This window comes from Copidosoma floridanum, unplaced genomic scaffold (genome assembly GCF_036245765.1).
Source record: "Copidosoma floridanum isolate Cflo_tuat_1 unplaced genomic scaffold, Cflo_Japanese_pri ptg000013l, whole genome shotgun sequence".
Taxonomy (NCBI): domain Eukaryota; kingdom Metazoa; phylum Arthropoda; class Insecta; order Hymenoptera; family Encyrtidae; genus Copidosoma; species Copidosoma floridanum.
Window position 1 is genome coordinate 16,075,289 of NW_028321890.1, and position 24,307 is coordinate 16,099,595.

Sequence of the window (24,307 nt, forward strand, 5' to 3'; positions counted from 1 at the left end):
TTGCGTAAAAAATAATTGAAATCAACGAAACCTCACATCATACCTTGAGTTTACAAAATGGGGATGAGCCCATTCACCTAGTAGAGGGGAATAGCCCCACTAATCTATGATCGTTGATAAGTTAATTTTGTTGTAATCAACTCTTTACCAATGTATATATTTGGGTATTTGAATCGAGCGAATAAGATTCGTTATAGATCATTGTATAAGGTGAACGGAAGAAGAAAAAAATTAGAGAGACGGATCCTGCTTTCATGATTCAGCAGCCCAAGTAAAGAAAACCGCGAACACAAGTATATAGGTACGTCATACGTATAGCAATAATGATCTCTTTCTCTCTGACGTAGCACGGATTTACCCACTTTCTCTTTTAAGCTCCATTGATGCGCGAGCCGATCTTTCTAGATATGCTTTTTTTGCATGTATGTTAATAATTTTTCTGACGTCATGCTCTGGAAGTAAGGTAAAGTTGTCGGACTACGGATGATGATTTCATGCGACTGACAACATCGTTGAGTTATAAATAAAAAGGCGAGAATATTACAATATTTGATTACGTATCAGCAGTCAACGAAGAATTAACTCTGAAACAACACTTTCAAATATAGAGCAAGAGCCTGTTTTTGTGTAAGACGTGTTTAAAAACGTGTTACTTTTAGTTCCGTGGAGCCTTATTTGGTGGTCGCAGTACAGTGTATAGCAGTGTATATTAATTTATTTTAAGAGAGCCTACGACATATTTGACAGTTGATTTTCGTCATTACCCTGCGCTATATTAATTGTGTTGATGGCGTTCTTCAGTTTTCCTTCGACTTCCTTGTAATTTTCTTGAATGTTGTCCATAATTGTCTCATTAGATAATTTTACCATTACGCTATATTCGGAAAAAAAATTTTTTTCGTTGATCATTTTCTGAATCGCGAGTTCAAGGGCATTTAGCTCGCCATCTTCAAAAGTAAAATCAGCCGGGTTCCGATAGCATTTTGGTCCATAGTATCGCACAATCTCCTCGGGACTCAAGCTCTGTACCAGCTCTGTTCTTACATATGTGATGATGTATCCGTCTTTCTCTAACATCTGTTTCGAAACTTTTCTAATGGCTAATTGATTGGCTCTATACTTATCTTCAAGTGCTCTTTTCAAAACTGCCATGGGAATATATCCACATTTTTTTTCGAAATATTCCCAGAGCGCTTGGCTAATGGACTGTCTCTTGATTTCATCGGAATCCATATTGTAGACCTGCATTATACGGATAAAACAAATTCTAAGTTTCTCTATTTTTAAATTAATACTAGAAAACATACACTCCCACTTCTGTAACATCAGAACACGGAAAAAGCGTACGTTATTAAAGTTACATAGAAAAATTATACGAAAACTACTTGTTCAATGTTCTAACATTAATGAAAATTGAAATGGTTCGATCGCCCGGGTATTGATGGGAGCTATGTATAAAATCAGTTACATCTTTTTTACATTTTATAATGAATAAAATTCCTTAATTAACTATGTACCGGTTTTTTTTGGGGAATTCAAAGCAAATGTATTAACTGTAGCTTATAAAAAATTATAAACGTTCTTTAAAATTAGTTATATAAGTTTAGTCACCTTAAGACGTTATAGCAATATAATAAAAATTTAGCAATATAGGAAAATAGTGTAACATCAGTATCGAATGATAATTAAGCAACAACGAAATCTTGATGGCGCTGCACCACTTTATACGTTAAAAAAGATAATCCCTACTTTGATACATTAATATTGTTTTGATTTTATTTAATTCTCATAACTGAGAACTTGTACATTTGCCTTCCTCAAATTGGAATTTCAATGAATCTTTGTTTACGAATGTAGGAACCACCATTGACAACTGTTTAATACAGCATTTGAGTATTTTTTAAATAATAAATACATAATGTGATAAATAAACCGATTCTGCACATTTTATGCTAAGGGGGGTAAAAAGTATTCAACCGTGAAAAAGTAAGAAACTGTTTATTTATTGTAAAAAATTGCTAATAGCACGGCATACCCGACCCGAGGAACACAAAACGAAGCACAAAATTTGACATGCGTACTTTCACAACAATTTGATACAAGTAAATATTTGAGTGAACAAGAGTGAAATGTTTAAAAAAACGTTATTATAAAATTTAACATACAGAAAATCGTTTTTTAGGGTAAAACCGATACGAAGTTGGCTCGGCATTGTATAAGATGCCACAAATAGAGCCTACTTTCTGTAACAACAATTTAACTATAGTAATTAGCTGGGCCAAAAACGAGGCGAAAAAGGTAAAATTTTTTTTCAACAAGTTCTATTTAAATCAAACATTAAAACATATAATATAATATAAATATTTTAAGTATTGATAAATATATTATTCAATTATTATTTAATAGCGTAGATAGATAATTTTTTTGCATCAAACATCTCACTCGACTACTCATATTTAGTAATTTGATTCGAGAGTCGAAAAACGTTTTTTCGAATTATAATAATTTTTTTGTAGGAATTTAGTGTAAAAAAAAAATTTTTTTTTGACAAACATCTGACGATATTTTTTGCTAGCAGTATGCACTAACATACATGTAACAACGTATTTCAAGCAAGATAGCATGTAGAACTTTGAGAAAAAAACTAATGTGCAATACGAGGTGCATTAAGTAGAGCGAAGTAGAGCACTACCCAACTGTGTTATTACTATACAGTTTAATGCGCGCTTTCGTTAATTTTTCCTATTTCGGCACTCGTCCATTGCAAACTTGATATGAAAACGTTGGGGGGGGGGAGGAGGAGTAACTGTGTATATTGTCTAAGTCTTGACCTGCAAACCAGAAATAAAAATTTTCAAGCTACGTACAGGGCTCTCAGTGTGAATATTCTGATTCGTTAAAAATATCTATGATGACTAAAACCGAGACTAAAACATCGTAAAAGTTGAGGCGGAAGTGACGTTATCTCGCAAAATTTTTTCGACAACAGCTTACATCGCGTAACCAATAACGCTTGACGGAAAATTATTTTCACTAATCGAACGAGCGCTAAATAATGCATAAAACAGCGTTTGCCGTTATACTTCGATCAACGCAAGGTCTCAAGATAAACAGCAACAAACGAATTCATGTAAAACAGACAGCGATTGAGGAGAAGAGTCACCGGCTTGAGCCGGCTAGTCCTCACCACGCTACCTGGCCTCGTCACGACTCGGTCACGAACACTAAAAGGGTGAAAGAAGAAGGAAGTACTATGAAGGAAGCTATGACTCGAGCCTCAGCAGTCGGAAAGGAGGGGGTTATGCAGCGCGTTCCTAAGCTGATTTAAAAATTTCTACCGCTGAGCTCGGCCGAGCTCGCCTTGGAGCTTGCTGCTGAACCAATAATGACAAGTTTTGTATTTAAATAAAACACTTATATCGAAAAAAAATGTGTGCCTCATACAGAATTCTTTTTTTTAATTTTTTATTGATACTTTTCTACCGAAAAAGCGTGGTCCCAAGGTAGAATGAAAATTTAACTAACAGTTCGAAAAATGAAAAAATTTTTTTTACGGACATTACAGCTTTTCTCGTCTTTTTGTATGCACAAACAGTTCGTAGTAAATAATTATAAAAAATTATTGACAATAAAACAATGTTAATGATCGGCTCAGCAGTCGAAATTTTTTAATTTTCTCAAGAACGCGCTGTATTGCCTTCTTCCTATCCAACTGCTCAGGCTCGAGTCCTAGCTTCCTTCTTCTTTCCCTCTTCCTGTGCTCGTGACCGAGTCGTGACGGGGCCTGGTAGCGTGGTGGGGACTAGCCGGTTCAAGCCGGACGAATTTGTTTGGTGCTGTTTATCCCCTTTACGAAGAGAATCCCCGTATAACCTCGCGTATAACCGAGCCTTAACCCCTAATTTTTAAACTACATTACTTCAAGCATTGTTTACTGTCATAAATTTGGTATTACGTACCTCGGAGTTGATGGAAATTTTCGACATTTCTTGGCAATCCTCTTTATTAGCTGTCACGAATATACGGGAACAAAGTCTCGAACAAAGCACCTTAAACACTCATCACATGTAGTTCCGTGTAGCTCAGTACACAACACCCTGGTAGAATGGCCAGGTAGACAATTGCCGCACAAGTTTTCCCCTGTATTAAGACGAACGAGGAGACGAGCGAATGGCACATAAAACGAGTGAAAAAGCACTAGGCGCAAACTAATAATTAAAAAGTGGTACTATAAGACTGTAATCACAACGTAACTGCATTAAAAAATATCATGTTATGCCTCGTATTATTCGGCTGTTTTAACGAAAAACGCGGCACCGGTGACGCTAATCTGGTAAACACTGACGTTAATGCAATTGCATTTTTGACTAGTTTAAACCACGTTGCCAGCGTTATTCTGATCTCGATTCTGAGAAGCCGAGCATGCGCACTATTAGCCAACCGCTCATTGGCTCGATCATTGGTGTCAACACCGTGGGGAATTTGAAAATTCTACTAAAGCGACGCGGCAACTTACTGCGCTGACATTCGATTATCGATGGATGTTTTACATCTGTAACGGTAATTGAGGTTTGAGCCAATCATCACTAGCTACTACTGCGCGTAATCTGGTTTACAAAATCGAGTCTGAAAAAATGTACTTACATTAAATATGCGAGATTCCTGAAAATAAAATATAAAGTGAGCCATGATTTGAAATGTAAATCACGTATAAATCACATGAAAACACACTTACATCCCAGGAGAAACCATGTAAATCACAAAAAAAATTTCGCCATGTGTAAAAAAATTAAAAAAAAAATTTCATTTTAAATCGTTTAATTCTATGACGTAAAGAGCAAAATTTCTTATTTAGTACGTATCTCGAAACCACCTAATATGAGAAATAATCGTGACTTAACATATATTTTCGAGTTGATTTTATTTGAAAAATAAGTTAACAATATTGTAATTAATTAAAAATTATAATGCCTATTACACTTAAATCGTAATGATCGCAGTATCTCACACTTCAAACGCAGTGATAACCATTTAAATAAAAATAAAATTTTAGCCAAGTATTATGCAAGTGGAAATGAATATTCTTCGCAATGAACTCTTTTTTTGACATAATGAATTTAATTCATTTTTTAGTTTATCTATCGAAGCTTACTAGTGTTGGAAAGAATCAAGACTTACCATTGGTATTACTTAAAAAGGGGTCTGATTGTAAGGCATGATTTAAAACGTAAACTACGTTTAAATCGCATTAAATCGCACTTAAATCACAGTAAAACCACGTAAATCACAAAAATATAATTCGCCATGTGTTATGGAAGGAAAAAAAATTGTCATTTTTAATAGTTCAATTCTATGACATAATGAATAAAATTTCTCACTTAGTACGTATCTCGAAACCACCTAATGTTAGAAACAATCATGACTTACCATTGATTTTTGAGTTGATGTTATTTAAAAAATAAGTGAAAAATATTGTATTTAATTAAAAAGTTATAGTCCCAATTACACTTAAATCGTAATAATTGCAGTAGCTCATACTTCAAACGCAGTGATAACCATTTGAACAAAAATAAAATTTTAGCCAAGTATCATGCAAGTGGAAATAAATATTTTTCTCACTCGTTCCATTTTTTGACATAATGAATTTAATTTATTTTTTAGTTTATCTATCGAAGCTTACTAGTGTTGGAAAGAATCAAGACTTACCATTGTTATTACTTAAAAAGGAGTCTTATTGTAAGGCATGATTTAAAACGTAAATTACGTTTGAATCGCATTAAATCGCACTTAAATCCCAGTAAAACCATGTAAATCACAAAAAAAATTTTGCCAATGATAGGAAAAGTAATAGTTTTTATTCTCAATCGTTCGATCCTTAAACATAATGTGCCAAGTTTCTTATTTAGTATGTTCCTTTGAAGTCACTTATAGTAACAAGAAGCAAGATAAACCATTGCTGCATTTGAAAAGAGAGTCACAAAAAATGGACGTGTATACATTTTAGGGTTTACGCAACTTTCAAAGATTAATGTTTGTCAAAAAGAATTCTTGTTTGAAACAATTTTGTGTTTTTTGGCACACTATTTGCTAATTTTTTTTAGGTATCAACAACTAAGTATGGTGGAAAAAAGCCACACTTAATTTGCACCAAGTAAAGTGTGATCTCCATTAGTAATGAATCACCGTTTTATTGTTGAATAATTTGCAATTTAGGCAAAAGTGCAACTCAAAATTATAGTGTCATTAGAAAGGAGTCATACAGTATTTTGAATTATAAGGCGTTTTGTATGGGTGAATCGCATGACTGTGTGCTTTGCGTACATTCATTCCTAATCATTACCGATTATCTTTGAATTACGGACTGTGGTTGGATTTATCTTTCAAATTACGAACATTTAGAGTTTCTGTGACACATAATTATGTTTAACAAATTTTTTTTTTCTTTGTGATTTAAAGATGATTTAAAGATTTAATTGTGATTTAAAGCTCTGGAACAGTGATTTAAATCGCTTGAATCACGTGGGTAGCCCCTCGTAAAAAGGTACTATACAAGTATGTTACAAATACTTGAAGTAAATAAAGTAATGTTTATAAGTGTTTATAAAAACCTCGAAAGCCGTGCCTTTAGTTAGATTTTGTACGTACACAATTGAGCGTCACGATTTCAGAGGTTCTTATAAATATTCATAAATATTACTTTAATTTAGAAAGCGTTCGTATATTACTTGTTGAAAGTAGTTAATAAAACTTCTATAGCATTATAAAAAAAACTAATAATAGTTAATATCACTAGCTTTCTCAGGGTCATACTGGTCTTGTTTTAATCGAGTATACTTTAACAACATGCAACGTCTGCTTCTTTGACATGGTCAATGTACAATAATAGCTTTTTGTATCATTAGGAGCATCAAGATTGAGTTTGAATAAAATTGTGTGGATATGATGTGTATCTGTAAGTTCACTGATGATGAGTTCCACGGGTAGGTAGACAGGCTGGCTTTGTGCGATGCAGTTCAAGTTAACGCATGTTTGTACGTGGATGTAAATTCATACGGGCAAAAGAATTAAATCAACGGTCTGATGTCGAGGGAAGAGGCCTAGAAAAAAAACCTTCTCGGGTCGTGAGAAAAGCAGATCCACCGCTCGCTGTGAGAGCAGCCTTGCAATTGCCTCGAGTTGTGTGAATATCAGTCCCCGGTACTTATATCAGGGGAGGCTCTACTACCGCTGTGCACACACACAAATATATACATACACGTTGTAGAGAAACAATAGGATAGGATGTTTTTTGCGTGAGCCCTTTGCTCGACATATTCGATTTGTACATTATTTCCAGACTTTTTTCTGAGGTTAATGGGAGTCGCAATGGCCTTTGTTACCCGAGTTGTGAATCGTAAGTATATGTACACGAACTTCCGGGATCTGCTACTGATTAGAAATTTTTTTTCAATCGTGAATTTTTTTTTTGTTAAAATTCTCTGATTTCTCATTTCGATTCTACTACCGATACTATTGTGTAATAATTTTCCCAAAAAAAGAAAGAAATGTATCGGGATCAAATCAATCGTTTCATTAAAAATCTATTTATTGTAAAAAAATTTGTATAAATACGAAATGGTGCAATTCCTCACAAATTGTAGAAGTGATGACTTATTGGAATTAGGTGATAATCTCAATCATCCTAGCATCAGAAAAGAGACTTAAGAGAAACGGTACTTTGATGTTGAGTACAGCAAATATTATATTAAATAAAACATCCATAATAGTAATTAATAATAAAGAAAAATATGTTATATAATTTTGTCAAAATATTCAGAAGCTCAAATCATCCTTGATTGCTGTAGTGTCTGTGACGTATAAATTAAAAATAATGAAATTTAATTAGTGACAGCCCTTTAGCTGTGTAAGCTTTCACCTCAAATTACAGACCTTTAGGTCTTTATCTAGTATCATTTAAGAGGTAAAATAAAAAAAAAGACAAATCAATCAATTGTACATGATCATAATTGAAAATGATTTGATTTAAAAGTATTAATACGTTTTGTCTTTCTCTAAAAATTTCAAAATTTTTAAAGCATTTGTAAAAACTTTAGCACCTTACGTAAAAAAACGTAGTATGATTTTTTTATTAATTCTTGCTTCTACATTGGCATACAAAGTCATTAACTATTCACTAAGCGCATAAATTCCGACCGTCACGCACGAAATCCCGTTAAGTGTTAATGCACTCTTGGATATAAATAACCTTTATTGATAAGAAATTAATAAATTCAATAACGGCAGATTCGTGCACTGTCGGTTTGGTGAAAGGAATCACGATTTAAAGTTGCGTTTAAATGTAGCTAATATTTTTAATTTACGTTTAGTTGTTTTAGTGGCTGATTTAGAGGAATTCATACTTTTCGTATTAAAAATTTTTGCGTTAAAAATCAAATATAATGTTACTATTAGTGTAACATTGTAGAAAACAAAATAAAACATAATTTGGAGCAGATACAGATTATATACAAGCATATAATAAAAAACTTTTCCCAAAGTTTGACATTAATTAAAAGATATCAGAAAAGGATGTTGAATATTGCAAATGAACCCTTACAGAAAATAGTACTGCTTGAACCTTTCTCATAAGTATCTACCTCAAAAATTCAGACTAGTACTAGATATGACTTATTCATTCCATGAAGATCAGCACCTCCAAAAGTGCATTTTTGGTAAGCATGAAAATCCTATACATTTCATGTAAGTAATGAATATTTGTTTTAGTTCATGGAGTTTTTTTTCACTTATAAATAAAAATAGTTCAATTAATTCCGCTTGAACGAATCAAAACAAAGGAATTTCCATGATTTGTACAACACAATCGTTACTAATACGATTGTACACGTATATTTAACTCGAAAAAATAAAAAAACAAATAAGTTTAGTACATAATTGATTAAGAAAAAGTAGATGGCAAAAGAAAAGTTTTATTTTTGAACCACTACGAGAAAACAAGAAAAATTTCATGCCCGCAACGATCGATTACGACATGACTATAATGTATTCACACACACGCCACACATATACGAAAGCTTTTGTTTGCTATACCTTCAAATTGTGTTGATAAGGTGTTTTTAGCCAATTGTTATTTTTGATAGATACAAAGTCTCATTTACAAGGGAACGAAACACTTTGTATCCTCCGTTTTCAATAGCTGCCATGCATTTTTCTCTGCTCGCTCGTACGCTCAACGATTCAGAGCGAAAAAAAAAACACCGCACGACGGACAATAAGTACCGCTGTTGCATCGCAGCTATATATGCGTATACCAAGTGTCGGCCAAGTGATTTATCCCAGCGATTGTAAAACGATTCAATTAAAATTACACGAGCCACTGCCATTCCCGTCAGACTGTACGTACCGGTATACAGTTGCAGTATAGATAACGAATTTCGGATTTAATTTTCTATCTCTCGCTGCAGTAGCGTTTTTTGTACAGATGCATAACACATTGCTTGCGTGTATACTATCATTAAATTTGTGGGTGAAATTGTAAATATCGCATGTACCGGCAAAGGCATTTCGTTTGGTGGATCATCAGCTTTGAAACGAACGAACAGCCAAACATTGTTTCAAAAACATTTAGTATTTATACGTACAAATCACATCAAGTCCAAGTTTCAGCTGCAACAGCACCTTCAAGTAAAATTTGAAATAATTAGTTGATTCTTTTTTTTTTTTTGTTACATTCATGAAAAAACTAAGTAGCTGCTTTTTATTTTGTTGTACATAATATAATTCGTGTCAATGGAAAAGAATACACAACTTCTAAAGAGCTTTATCGTTTATACAAACTAAGTTTTTGATATGTTAAATCAACTTAAAAGTTAAGGTAACTTTTTAAGAATTAATATATTTTCGAAAGAAAAAGCCAAACACAATCTGTACCAAAGATTCCTCCTTGCTTCGAGAATGGCTGTCGGTTTTCTTCCAAGTTCGGAAAAACAGCTGAACCGCGGCATTATTTTTTGTTTCTTCTTTAGAAAAAATTGGAGAAAGAAATGCGAAATTGCTCACGTCAAGTTGAAATTCATCAGTTCGATGTCCACAGCATCCAACGTGTGGTATAATGGTATAGCATCAACCAGCAACGGGTAGACAATATATAAGAAGAGCTTCCCCGAGTTCACGCTCGGACGCGTCTACGTCCATGTCATGTCCATCACGTTGTGTTTCTGCGATACACCTATACACACGTGTGTATGGGTATGTGTGTGTGTGTGTGTGAATTTGAAAAGAATGTCGTAAGAAGAAGAAGGCTTACCTCTCAGCGAGCACGTTTCTGGTTTTTCGCGGTCGTCGCTACTCTGGAGCAAAAGACCCGTTCAACTACCTATAGGTATATTGCGAGCGATTTACTATACACCAACTAGCAAAGATAAGACTTACAGGAATTTTCACTGAAAAAAGTGTGGTTATGCTGTAAGGTCGTCGTGCTCGCTAATGGGAATCCATGATTTTTTTTTTTAATTGTAATTTTTTTAAATTAATTTGTACAGCGATCGATATAGATTAATTTTTGTGGTACATGCGGTAGTAAAGAAAGTTGAAAATTTCACTTTTTTAATAAACAACTGTACTTCACTTTTTTTAATAAATAACTAGTCCAATAAGACGGTAGTATACATTATATTGTTTATCTATTTTTTCAAATACATTATATTTTTAATTATAAGCTTCGTCATTGTCTAGGACAAAAAAAATACTACAATCCCACTTAGAGTAGAAAGTATCAGTGTTAAGAATTAATTTCGTATATCGTGATAATATTACCTTTAAACTACGATAAATAATTATTTAAATGTAAGTACAAAGATTTGTCAAACAATACGCAACTGTTGTTGAAAAAGATTTCTTGTAAATTGGTTGAAGGTATTCTTTACATCATTGATGAAAAAAAGGTATTTTGATTTTGATTTCTTACATGATTAATTATACATGGGTTATCTCAACTCTGAATGGATAGTCAAAAGTTGTTTTCTAAATTTCACTAATGCTGAGTATTAAATAAAAATTAAAACAGGATGAAAACACATTTAATAACAGACAATTAAAATTAAATAAAATTCAATTTCAGTTGCCAAACAATAATTATTTTTAATCTGAACAAAGACATAATAGGTTAAAATTTACCTGTTAAGTAACATCAAGAGTTGAAATTTGTAAAAACTGTGAATATTCAAATCGTTAATACAGTTCAATTTTACAAATAATTCACCGACGATCTACAAAGCCATTATTTTGCCAAAGTATCTATTCATATGTCATTGGTCAATGTACTTATCAAACTGAGTAATATATCCCATCCGTATCAGTGCACATGTGCTGCTTTAAAAAAATTAATTAAGTCTTTAGAACTCATTAGGAAATGTATGTTACACATAACATCCTGTTACCGCTGTGAGACTGCTATACATAATACAATCATAATACAATACTATCAGTCATGTACTAATTATTGCTGTTATATTTTTATTAACCTCAATTTTTGAATACTTACTTTCTATTTAATCATATTTTTTTTATTTTTAAATGAAAACCTCTAGACATGAGTTATTCTTCTTATGCATAAAGAAAAAAAAAACATGCGAGTACATTGATGATTGTGCCAAATTCATCCTTAAGGCAGATGGATCACGAGAGGTACGCCATCTATTAGGAAAAAAAAACATCAATCAAAGAATAATTAAACTTTTGGTGTGTTTTAAGTACTGTTAAATATTTAAAATCGGTATAATTTAACTTTATCATTATCCTATTCTATTAGTAACTTAACTAAGAAGTATTGGAACTTTCAGTTTTCGTGATATACTGTTATTTCATGATTTTATTTCTACTTTATGTGTTATTATCTTAACAACTAGATACGATATGATTATTTTGAAATTAAAATATGATATTTTTGAAATATTAACTCACTTAATCGAATTACTCAAATATGCAAAACAATAATCAATAGTTAAGAAACGCACTACAGTCAATAAATATGTAAAATCATTGGTTTTATAACAGAAGTTTCGTCATTTTTGTATCCCAGCTGTAAAGCCGCAAAAGCCGCACGTACATATAGGTATGGTACATACATAGTATGCGTATACTTAAAAGTATGCGAACGCGAGTATGTATCACTTTGCTACGTAAATTTCACACGCTATTCACGTAGCTACTTATACATAGCATCAGCAGCAGAAACTATTCCATCTTTGGAATGCCAAGAAGTGCCCTTCGAGATGTACCGTTCGACCGGCCGGCTAAAGTCGATTTTTATAGCTAGGCCCACACGCTTCGAACGGATCTCTTTATTTACCACTTCCATTTCTTGTCAGCTGCAGTAACTGTGAACAAAATTCGAAGACATGACTTTCTGCCGAAAATATTACCTACCCTTGCTATAAAACTGGGAATCATACTCTAAACCAGGAAGTATAGAAACGGGGCGACTCGGGCTGAAATTTTTTGACGATTCCATCCATACATACATTTGTACCACACCTATTCTTATAATTTTTAGTTTATGCGAGAATCTTACGACTGAACGATAATTAAGATCACAAAATTAATCATAGTAATACCTATGGAATATACTTGATTTTTTGTTGCCTGCGTTCTTTTAAAAAGTACCGATTAAAATTTTCTTTGGTTTTATTTTTTATCCACCTTTGGCACGTATGTTAAAATATTTTTTAAAATCGTATTTGTTCAAATCAATATTCCGACATCCTTATAACTGCGTCGTTTGAGCTAAATGATAAAAATATATAAATACATCACGACTATGATATCCTTGGTCAAGAGTACCTATTATGCTTCTATTTACAACTGCATGCTTTTCATGTGAAAAAATAAAAAAAAAAACTAAAACGTGGTAAATTGAGAATATTTTATCAGTACTTATAGTTGTATGAATTAAACACTTTGAAAAAAATTCCATTTCCAATTAAAATTCTGGCTTGGGTTCTATTTCATGTCAGGGAGGGTTCTCTTATTCGTGTACGCAAACACCCAGTCGACATAAAAAAGATCTTGATTTTTGGAATTTCCAGGAGCACTGGGTATCCAAAACGACCGCACTGGCCGGCGTGCCTCACCTACGGACGACCCAGTGCTGAGCGCAAGCAGCTACGCCGAGCGCACCTCAGACGAGCAGCTACAGTCGCACGGTAGCTCGAGCCTACAGAGAACGAGTGACGCTCTACGGCTCGAGAGTTCGCGCAGCGTCTTGGACAACGATGACAACGAACCGGAGCTCGAGCTCGACGCCACCAAGTATCCATCGTCCCTTGGCCGAGCCGAGCCGGTTACCACGACGACTTTCAATGACGAGCAGGCCGTCGATGCCCTCACCTCGTCCAAGCTCATCGATCAGATCGATGGCAACCAGATTGAAGTCAAGCCTGGCGAGTATTACAGGTAATCATCGTCTATGTCCTGTAGTTTTGTTCGCTTTCAAAGAGTGAGTACAATGGTTATCAGGTTGGGAGTTTGTCGTTTTCCCTATTGAGCTGTAGGCCAGGTGTTCTTTAAGTGGTTGCATTGTCAATGAGGCTAAATTATCGTGACGTTTCTATATGAGGTATTTGATCGTATATATTATAAGCTATGTGATCAGACTGCTAGGACGATTTTCTTTGCACTTCTATATTTTCCAACTTTGATATTATTTTATATTGATCGCGCCAGTACGAGTTTTCTTTGAACTATGGTAATTTTAAATGCGTTTGGCTCAATTGAAAATACTGTGATCACATGTACAATCAACATAAACACTTTTTTATATTATTATACAATAGTAATCCCACATTAGTCAAAGAAAACAAAGTTTTGCTTAATTTTTTAGTTTTTGTAAACTTGCATGTTATCTATAAAAATATTAGCTATAATCACATCCAACCTTTCGTCAGCTTATACATTTTAAAATATCAAGTATTACTGGAATTCAATGCAATTGCTTTATTTAAAACACCATGAAACTGACAACGTTGATTCGTCTAAACTAGTGGCACAACAAATAAAAAAAATGCCTTAGTCACGAGACAATCAAATCTAGGATGTAATTCCTGTTGAAACGCACATTGTTCTTTGAGAATTTCATTATCATCGTGAAATTGTTGATTGAATGAAACTCAATAAAATCAAAGACAAAAATAATATTTATTTCAACCACAATTGTTCTTGTAAAGCACTACAAAAGTTGATTTGATTAGAGATTATTAGAAAATGATGATGTCCAACACCTTTGCCCTCACTTTAGGGAATATGACTTTTTTTTCATTAAGACGTGAATCTGAAAAAAAGGATTGATCCATCGATTAAAATTATATTGAGCATCTTACAATTAGCTCATTGTAAATGTTAAAAATTTGACTTCAAAACAGAAACATCGTTCCAACCCGAAGTGAAAACCTGTCGGGGGAAGACCAGGGGGCTCCGCGGGGCCAGCGTCCGATAAAAGAGGACGCTCGGTGGTCGGAGCCCCAGGAGCGACAACCACACGCTTCCCAGATCCGAGTGGACGAGAACAGGTCGCAGCCGCGGCAGGGGCGACGAGGCGAGTCCACGAGGATCTTTAGCGAGCACGCGCCTCCACCGCCTCAGCATTCCGTCTCGCATCCGAGTGGACAGCAGAGGCAGGCCAATCCGGACATTCAGGACATCATCACCGGAATTGTGAAGCTGCTCAACGGCAAGGTCAACGTGGCTGTCAACTCGGCCAAACCTACGAGGCCGGTGCAGAGCACCAGGTCGGCTACTTACACCTTGTTTTTTATAGAACACCTTGTTCCCTTTATCGATGATTTCCGTTATTTGTCCAATGAGAATTTCAAACGAGTGAATTCTCCGACTGATAATTCTCAATTAGTATTGGAACAATTGACACTTATTTTTAAATATTAGTTGTAATCTGATCGTATTTTTTCTAACGTCATGTAGATGGGTTATTTCGCAAAAATCAGTGTATTTTTAGCTGATGTAAAATGAGATTTTGTAATTTCAGTGTTTAGAGATTTTTAATTACTTTTTCTATGTTAACGTGCCTATGTTAATTTGACTCGATTGAAAAATGTTTTTTTTAAAGAACAGTGGTAGTTTTTTGAGTATTTCTGAAGTCCCAAATGAGAATTTTTCACGAAATTCGGTCGTATATCTGATTTGGTATATCTGCTTGTTAAACGTCTTTGTACGCTATGACTACCTAGTCTATTGTTGGAAAAACGATCAAGATTAGATGCAGTACGGTAATGACTGCTTATAAGTATTTTACCAGCACAAACACTCCGTATTTGCGATGATATTGCGACTAGCCCATTTGAATCCAGGTTTGTGAAAATATCATAACACAGGCTTCATAGAATATCGAGATTTTTGTAAAATAATCAAAATAAAAACTGAACAATTAATAAAAAATACTATTAAAAAATCCTTAATTTTAGAATTAACAACAGAGGACCACCACGAATCTCGGATCTACCTCCGATCCCTCCAGACTTCGATACTCCGGGAATGAATCCACCACCACCTCCACCAGATCAACCCTCAACTTATGAAAAGCCACCAGCACCGAGTGTACCATCTCTTAACCAGTTGCTCCCTGATCGGTCTGGCTCTCCCTTCCTGACTGGCATCCCAATTCCAGAATCTATTGTACCTCAAAGCAATCTGCCATGGAACCGACCAACCAAATTAGGTAATCAGCTCCACCACGTATTATACTTTACTTGAATTTCTATGTTTATTTCAATTCTTTTATGTAGTTTTTTTTTTATTTTCAAAGCAAATCAATAACAATGAAATTTTTGAAACTAAGCTAATCTACAAAATATTTTTCCGCCCTCGGGTGGTTTTGGGAGGCTGGTACTTCCTCGGGCAAAAAAGCAGTTTTCCGATACTCGTTCGAAAAGTCTCCCTTACGAACCTCGTTACGGACCTCGCCTTCGGCTCGAGCCGCAAACCTCTCGGTTCACAAACAAAGACTTTTCAAACTCGTAGGAAAACTACTATTTCGTAATAGCAAGCGGAAAATCAGTGTTTTCCACACTATTTTTAGTGCACGGAAAATATTTTCCAGTGTGCGAAAAATATTTTTTCCCACGCCTGAAAATGTATTTACGAAAATTTTTAAAAAGTTGACGAAATATAATACGTTATTCGAAATGTAACTAATAAATCCTTAATACACATAGAATATTATGGAATTCAGTAAAACTAACTTGCACCTACTCTCTTTATACATTTTTGAAACTGTAGTAAATTATATTCCATTTAATTTTAATTTTAATTAATTACACAATAAAACACAACATTTTTCAAATGAAATTATAAAATTTTAATGACATTAGGTTTGTTTATTTATAAAGTTTTTAAAAAACAAAAATTTATTTTTTTGAAGAACAATTATCTTATTTGTAGCGTTGAACAGCCAATAAATTGATAATTTAGTCAGTTTGGTTCTCACAAAGACAGATCCTAGCACAATGTTGCCTTCTGGGTATTTTTTTGTAATGATACCCTCGTTCCATCGAGTTTACTTTTTTTGTTTGAAAAATGGTTGTAAAATTTTATTCAAAAGATCGATCATTTGATTTTTTGGAGCGAAGGGGGGCTTCACCCCTCTGCTCCCCCTAGGGGCTCCGCCCCTGGACCCCCGCTGTTAATAAATTAAAATTCATTATATTAATATTTACTATGTCCAGCTCGTATAAATAAATAATGCAAAGTGTATAAGCTTTAAAGTCATTATTTAAATTACTTATTTCAAAATTTATGTCAATTTTCCTCACACATATTACGAAAAATCTTGTACATAACTCGTGCAGACGATTTAACGCACTTGTGTAATTAACTCGCACTTGTGGCTGATGCCAGGAGCTCATGCCGTGCGATCACACTCGTGCTACGCACTCGTGTGCTCAACTGGCACTCGTTCCCAGGAACTTCGGCTACTTTTGCGCGTCAATCAGAACTCGTGCGGGAAATCTTCTTTTCCGCACTTGCAACGTAAATAAATAATAAAATTTTTACAGTTATAATTTACTACGGAAATCACATTTTTTTACACATGCAATTGAAGTTTTCCAAACTTTATTGTGCATGAAGTATGCATGAGGTATTTTACAAAAATTGCTTATTCTCTTTAACTCTAATGACATTTGAATAGGAACAAGACGTCCGATACCAGTGTACAAGCCTCAACTTCCGGTCAACGGGACTCTAAAACCATCATCTGATCGCGATCAGATCGAGTCCGACAAAACAAACGCAGTGTTGGATCTGGTCAATAAAGTTGACCATCAGCAAGAGTACCAACATCAAAAACAAAATTCAGAAGAAAACCGGACGCGCGTGACAACTAGTTCCGAACAAGCTAACCATTCGGGGACGCTACCAACCGCGACATCATCTCATAAACAACCCCAATTTGGTCCAACGCGCAAGTACCAATCCACTTTGAACACGAAAAACGTTATGGTTGAGAACACTCTGGTGCTGGGTGGAGTACCTCCGTTGGCTCTGCCCATTCCAAACGCGACGGACAACAGCGAAGAGTTGCCCAAGCCTGTCGTTCCGCTTGGGAGCGACGTCGCGGAAGCCAACGGTATGTAATGAGACGATCATTGTTTGCTGATCCGCGCGATGGCCTGAATGCTAATCCCACATCATGACTTTCTTCCATTTTTTCTGCTCCTTCAATTTTGCGAATTGCGCGCGTTCTCCAAGACGAATGAGTGATTGTTCCCTCTACTCAAGCAGATTCAGGTTTAGGCCACTTTGCAAGATCTCTATGCGCTCGTGCATTTATTAATTGAGTGACATAACTCAGAAACAAAATAATCAGCAGTATCAGAATTTTATTCGTGCGTTAATTCTAGACAGACAGAAGACTAATAGGGCTTCATCCCTTTCATTGGAACCAAAGTTAACTTAAATTAAGATTATTCGATAAAAAAATTAATATTTTTAAAATCGATCCAGCTCTTACTTGTACTTATGATAGAATATGAAAATTTCACCGGGAAGAAAAAAGTCCAGTGCAATTGTTGTTTGGTATATTAATTTGGATCGTTAAAAATAAAAACCTTAGTTTTGCAATGTATCTAATAATGCAAAATTAACTTGGAATTACAATTAGAGAATCCAACACTAAAATGGCTGTTTCCACCTTCTTTAGACATTTCATAAGTTATAACTTAGAATTGATGTCACAGGAAATGTCTTGTTTGACCACCCTCCTTATATATAATTTGGTTACATGATTTTTAGCGTTCAAACAGTACACCGAGTACATATAAAGAAAGTAAATTCTTAGAAACATATTAATTCCATCAATAAAATTATTTTCAAACTTTATTATAAAAATTTTACAGAAACATTATGTTTAAACTCTATCTGTCTCTGAAATTTTCGAAATATTTTCACAAAACCTTTTAACATCTACAAAACACATGTGGCCTTTAAGTTTGATGATCAACTGATGATTTTTTAAAACTTATACTTAACTTTATGATATAGTTAAAAAGAATCCATTTTGCAGAAACAAATAAGAGCTCCAAAATATCCACGTCAAGCAACAAAGCCGTCTTTCAGACAACTTTAAAAGTTGAAACAAGCTCCTCGGTCCGAATGATCGAAACAACGTCAACGACAATTTTAGAGCCAAGTGTGAGGCCAGCAATTCACAATGACTTATCGGAATCAGTAACTTCTTCAACAATTTTGATGCCATCCACGTCTACCATAACTTTAGAACCCAGTCGATCGTTGATCATAGGGGCAGACCTATCGTCAAGTGTGTCAACGCCAACCGATGGTTTGACAATGAATATCGCAAAGACGTCGACTGTACCGTCAAGACTGGACCAGCCTATCACGAATTCGATTACCTTCTCTAAAGGACAGAGTATGTAACATGAATTGTTTTGCGTAAAATTCGTTAGTTATTGATTTTCACTGTGAATGCTAATTCTTTCATTCTAGGTTCCATTTACTCTTATAGGCCACGTCCAGGCATTGTTTTGGACGATACTTTAGATTACACAGGGACTCAAGGATTAATTACTCAAAGACCGTACGGACCACCTCGACACCCATCAAATCCGAATACTTTCGACGTTGTGGTATCGGCTATACAGGGCCCTGGTGGTTCTGGTACTGGTATGTAAAATATTATTGCTTTTCTTTAATGCTCGTTTTTTTACAACAAAAACGTATGTTATCTGTACCATTTTTGCATAAACGAATAGGTGAAGTTAGAGTACCATTAAATGGTCATCCTAACGGTGCTGATGATATACTAACGTCACCAGTGGAAGGTCAGGGCTTTGTGAGCATTGACGGCAAACGAACATATCTGAACTTGTTCGATAATACGGAAGCATCAGTTGATCCTAGTAAAGTCCAACCACAACCAACCAGAACCCAAAATGTCCCTGTCCTTGGCTCAGGGTACCTTTTTTGACTTATCAAATAAATGAATCTGAACAATTTTATGAGATATAATATATTATTTGATAAATAACAAGTATATTTATGCATAGGTATGCTGTACCCCAGCAATCAGAGACAGGTACTGGCAGTGCAATATCGCCACGTCCAACTGGTGCGATACGCCGTCCGATCTTTCATCGGAGGCCAACTCAGCCACCAGTGAGGATCGACACGTGCATCGTGGGCGACACGAGCACTTGTGATGCTAGTCAGCACGAGACTTGCGCCACCGTACATGGCGTCTCGGCCTGTCATTGCAAACCGGGCTTTGCCAGGCTGTTGCACACTCTGCCTTGCAAACGTAATATTTTCTGCTGATTTAGATTAATAATTACTAAAATCTTTATGAGTCGATACAATAGTTCAATATTTACAAAATTTCAAACGGTTTTTAGGAATCGTTAGTATCGTTGTTTCGATTCGAGTTGACAAGATTTACGACAAGAAGGTGGTATGGAATAAAGACCTCAGCGACAAGGATTCCGAGAACTATCAAATCTTGGATTTCGAGTCTAACAGAGCTGTAAGCTTTTAAACTCAAGACACTATACTCATTTCATATTATCAAATGTGATTTTAAAGAAAGAACTAAATTTAAAACTGTTTCGAAGATTGAATCAGCGATGTCAATGACTCCATTCTCGGATGAATACGTCGGATCGCAAATAAACAACGTCTACCAGGGAGACGTTAGTCAGGGTCAGGGTGGTGTTTTCGTAAACGCTACCCTCAAACTGGCCTATGAACCAAGGACGGCAAGGCAAAGTCTGGCCGGAGAATTACAGAAGCACTTGCTTGGCGTCATACAGAGGAGGTACAACAACATCGGAAAGAGCGCGCTGTACGTAGAAAGTCCAGCTGGTTCGATATCTAATTTACAAGGTATGCATTATTTTTATCACATGGAACATTTGCTTTCTATGTCAAATAATCTTATTAAAATGACATGCTTTTCTGGATAAATAGATCTGGACGAGTGCGCGTCGAACGAGCTCAACGATTGTCATGCTCAAGCAACGTGTGCCAATACCTGGGGTGGCTTTACTTGTAACTGTAAACCAGGACTTAAGGATCCTCACAAGAATGACCAGTTGGTGTCCGGTAGAACGTGTCTATCCTGTCCAACTTCTCACTGCAATAATCGGGGGACATGTTCCTATCAAGGAGATCAAATGCAATGCTCGTGAGTCGCATGTGTTACTGTTGAAAATTAAAACATAAGAATGGAAAACCAATCTTCTTCATGATTTTGTTAATCCATTTTAGATGTACTGGAAGTTTCTGGGGTTCCCAGTGTGAAGTAGACGGAGAGGTTCTTAGTGTTGCGATAGGAGCTTCATTTCTGGCTTTAGTCGTCATCGTTTTTACGCTTGTGTGCCTGATTATGTGGAGGTATACATACATTTTTTGATTTGATTTCTGACTGCCCTAATACGATGAAAAATACATAGAAATATTTTTTCATCCAACAAATAAGTTGGAATTACTATACAAGAGATATTGGCATATCTTTTATAATATGCAAACTTTTATGCTCTAGTCGCAAATGGTCAAGAGAGCAAAAGGCCCTATCTCCCGTCTACGGATACATTCAAGGTGGTCTTCCCGGCACGTTACCAGGTATTTTTTTTTTTTTATCAATAACTTATCAAAACTGTAAGTAAGTACATGTCTGATGTAAACATGAGATTTTTCAGCACGCGTAGGATCAGTCGGCACGCTAGCCTCTGTCAAACAAGGACCACCATCGAACCTTCCTCCTTACATGTGGGCACAAGTTGCCGACCACTTGGCCACTGCTAATGTATATGCGGTAAGACACTATCATTATGCAGTTCTAATAATATTTTCTTATGGTGATTCGAATGATAAATGCAAATGTATTTTTGTACTTTATTCAATAGACAGAACCAATGGGCCCGACTAGGCCGAGCTCTGCAATGTTCGGCTACCCAACTTTGAGTTTGCATGGAACGTTGCCACCGGTGCCATTGCCGCGATTGCAAGCACCACCACCACGTGCTCGGCAAAGGCATCACCCACGGCAACCACCTGAACCTGACAGTTCAGATTCTGAACCTCAAGACAAAGATCGCGCTGATCTCATTCCTCAAAGCAATTTCACAGCACCTCGACCTAAATCTCGTGTATCTATGGCCGTAAGTTCTGTTAACAGTTTATATAGTATATCATATATTTACGCAAAATAATTATAGCAAATTAATAAAAAATAAGAACAAAAAATGTTTATCAAACTGACCAAGTCGTCTGAGGGAAACTTTGCAAGGGGGCCGCACTAAAGACTAACGTACTTAGAAAAAAAGGAGGGTTATGAGTGATAAAATTAACAAGGATATGGTAGAATTCAGGGATTTAGTGATATACGTGAAAACTTGCTAATGGGTATACGTGAAATCTAAAATACTATTCTATACTATTTTGGTAATGAAATCCACCTTCTTTTGTTAATTCTTTGATCTTTGTAATTGCACCCCACTTCTTTTTCTTATAAGCTGATATTATACGCATTGTTTGACCTTCGATTTGTTCCTAGTTCGTTAAGAAAAATGTTTGTATTCGAGACATTATTTCCTTAGTTCTGCAAGTACCTTGTTCTAACAATAGATTTGACCTTTCCATTCTACTGGTTCTTTCTTGGTATAAAAGTGACTGGTTTGTGTTATTCCTTGCCTTGATGTTCCGTTGCAAATGATGAAAATGATGTATTGCATATCATTGCCGTTATCGTCTTCAATTACCGTCCACCCTTGAGTTTATGATGTAAGATTCTTGCATATATAAAAGATTATGTCCAATATTGACCTCTCAAAATTTGGTATGCGGAATGCCCCACTTTCTATAGTCTTACTATCACAGGCATGGTGACGCATCCTTCCGAATTTCTTTTGGGCCATTTTATTCTACGTTTCTGGAATTAAAATCTTTGAATATTAAGAGGTCATCTTTCATCTATATTTGACGAAATTTTCGAGATTATTTATCCTATTTTTGGACGTATGGGAAAATTGGGTGAGAAATAGTAGCTTACGTAATTACTCAAACGAAATCTTTTTCTGATCAACTTGTAATTATGCATATCTTATTGTAATCCTGAGCCTAAACTGCTGGTGTATTTTCAATGCATCTCCTAATACCATCATTTGCTGATGATTCCAATATTGTTCATACAACTTATCTCATCCAAGATAAGTAGCAGAAGGGCCCTCACATAATTTACTAGCCCTGTTTATAATTATTTATACTTTTTTAATGTCATTAAAATTACAAGTATTTTTATTATCATCGGTATTTATTTAAGAAATTTTTTCAAAGGAAATTGGGGAATCCGTTAACATATTTGGAATCCATCAATAGGTCTCAGGCAGTAATATATGTTTGCAAACTCTTTGGTAAGGTACTTATTTCAGTGACCGATGGAGTTAAAGAAAATAGATTTTGAAGTCGTAGAATTTTTTATTCATAGGGTGCTATACTTTAGGAATTAAAAATGGGCACAAAACAAACCTTAGTTCTTCATAACTTAGTAAATTAATTAAAAATTATTGTTGTATTTGTGAGTTTGAAGTTGTTTACTGTTGTTTTTAGCCACCAGCATATTATTTCAATAAGCAGCCAAACTCACTTGTACATATTTCATATTTGAAATAAGGGTTTTGATATTTCGTTTGACTGGTCCACAAGGCAAAATACTGTAAATGTACAGTTTTATATGTTTAAAAAAAATATACAAACTTCAGAGTTCTCTAATAAATGATGAATTACATTTCAGAATCAAAGTGGTATATACTACGATGTCGAGTATGACCAAGGAGATGCTCGGCACTTGTCCAAGAATATAATACCGATGTCCACGTACAGTGGAGCACCATATTACCGAACGTGATCAGCAATTGCAATTAATAGCATAAGGAAAATTTAAATAGAGTGAAATGACATTTTTAAGTTAAAAATGACCGTGAGATCTAAGCATTAAAAATCATGCAATAAAAGTGATGTTAGGAGTTTGTGGGAGAAGGCAATAAATAAACCCAGTGGTAGTGATAAGCTTTAATAAATCTTGTATAGGAGTTAAATGCTACATGATATAGTTGATAAATGAATAACAAACAAAAAGTTTTTCGAAAAACATATGTCTGCGGTGATGGTCTACAGTGATCTATTCAAGCATGTTCATCAAGAAATTTTACATGTTCAAAGAATTTTACTTTTTTTTCAAATCCAAGAGTTGTGTGGTCATTCTCGGTTAGTTTGAGTAACTTACGAAATTTCATTAAATTTTGTTAAGCACAGGAGAAGGAAACTATTAACCGGCAAACGCCTTCCGATCAGCGTAACATCTCCTCACCACGTTCTCTTAACATATTATACTGATCGAAGGGCGTTGGCTGGCTTACGCGTTTCTCTTCTTTTACTCAAAAAAATTAAATGTAACTTTTTAAAAATCAACTCATATTAACCCAGTAAGAGCACTCAAAACTCTTGGATTTAAAAAAAAGAAGTAAAACAGTTAATCATCATTACAAAAGACAACCTTTTCCTCCCACACCCTCTATAGAGATAAACTGCCAAGACATTGAGTTATTTCGTAATTAGTTTAGTGAACAAAAATACAGCTTGAGGCTTTATTTTTTTATTGCGTGCGTGCAAAATACTTGATAAACATTTTTCCCATTGGTGGAACACGTAGTAAGTATGAATATGCAGAGAGCATATTATCATAAAGTTGTGTATATAAATTAGATCGTATTTTTTGTCGTTCTAATAT

General features: G+C 35.0%; 1 protein-coding gene across 1 annotated transcript; it reads left to right on the forward strand.

The window, feature by feature from the left end:
- The first annotated feature begins 3,055 nt into the window (after positions 1–3,055).
- pwn (calcium-binding EGF-like domain-containing protein pawn) lies at positions 3,056–23,604 on the forward strand. Its single transcript, XM_089590720.1, has 18 exons — positions 3,056–3,248; positions 13,083–13,449; positions 14,415–14,780; positions 15,471–15,724; positions 17,195–17,326; positions 17,423–17,632; positions 18,569–18,934; positions 19,012–19,188; positions 19,278–19,479; positions 19,572–19,822; positions 19,917–20,044; positions 20,133–20,403; positions 20,488–20,704; positions 20,788–20,913; positions 21,062–21,141; positions 21,228–21,334; positions 21,426–21,680; positions 23,312–23,604. Exons 1-18 carry the CDS (start codon positions 3,056–3,058, stop codon positions 23,423–23,425), a joined length of 3,816 nt encoding a protein of 1,271 aa, XP_089446846.1. The 3' UTR covers positions 23,426–23,604.
- The last annotated feature ends 703 nt before the right edge of the window (positions 23,605–24,307 follow it).

Bases quoted from the DNA above. Each gene is read 5' to 3' on its own strand.
- pwn (XM_089590720.1), top strand. From the start codon at position 3,056: ATGCATAAAACAGCGTTTGCCGTTATACTTCGATCAACGCAAGGTCTC. The intron at 18,935-19,011 runs GTATGTAACATG...CTTTCATTCTAG, and splicing joins TACCTTCTCTAAAGGACAGA to GTTCCATTTACTCTTATAGG. The intron at 21,681-23,311 runs GTAAGTTCTGTT...ATTACATTTCAG, and splicing joins AATCTCGTGTATCTATGGCC to AATCAAAGTGGTATATACTA.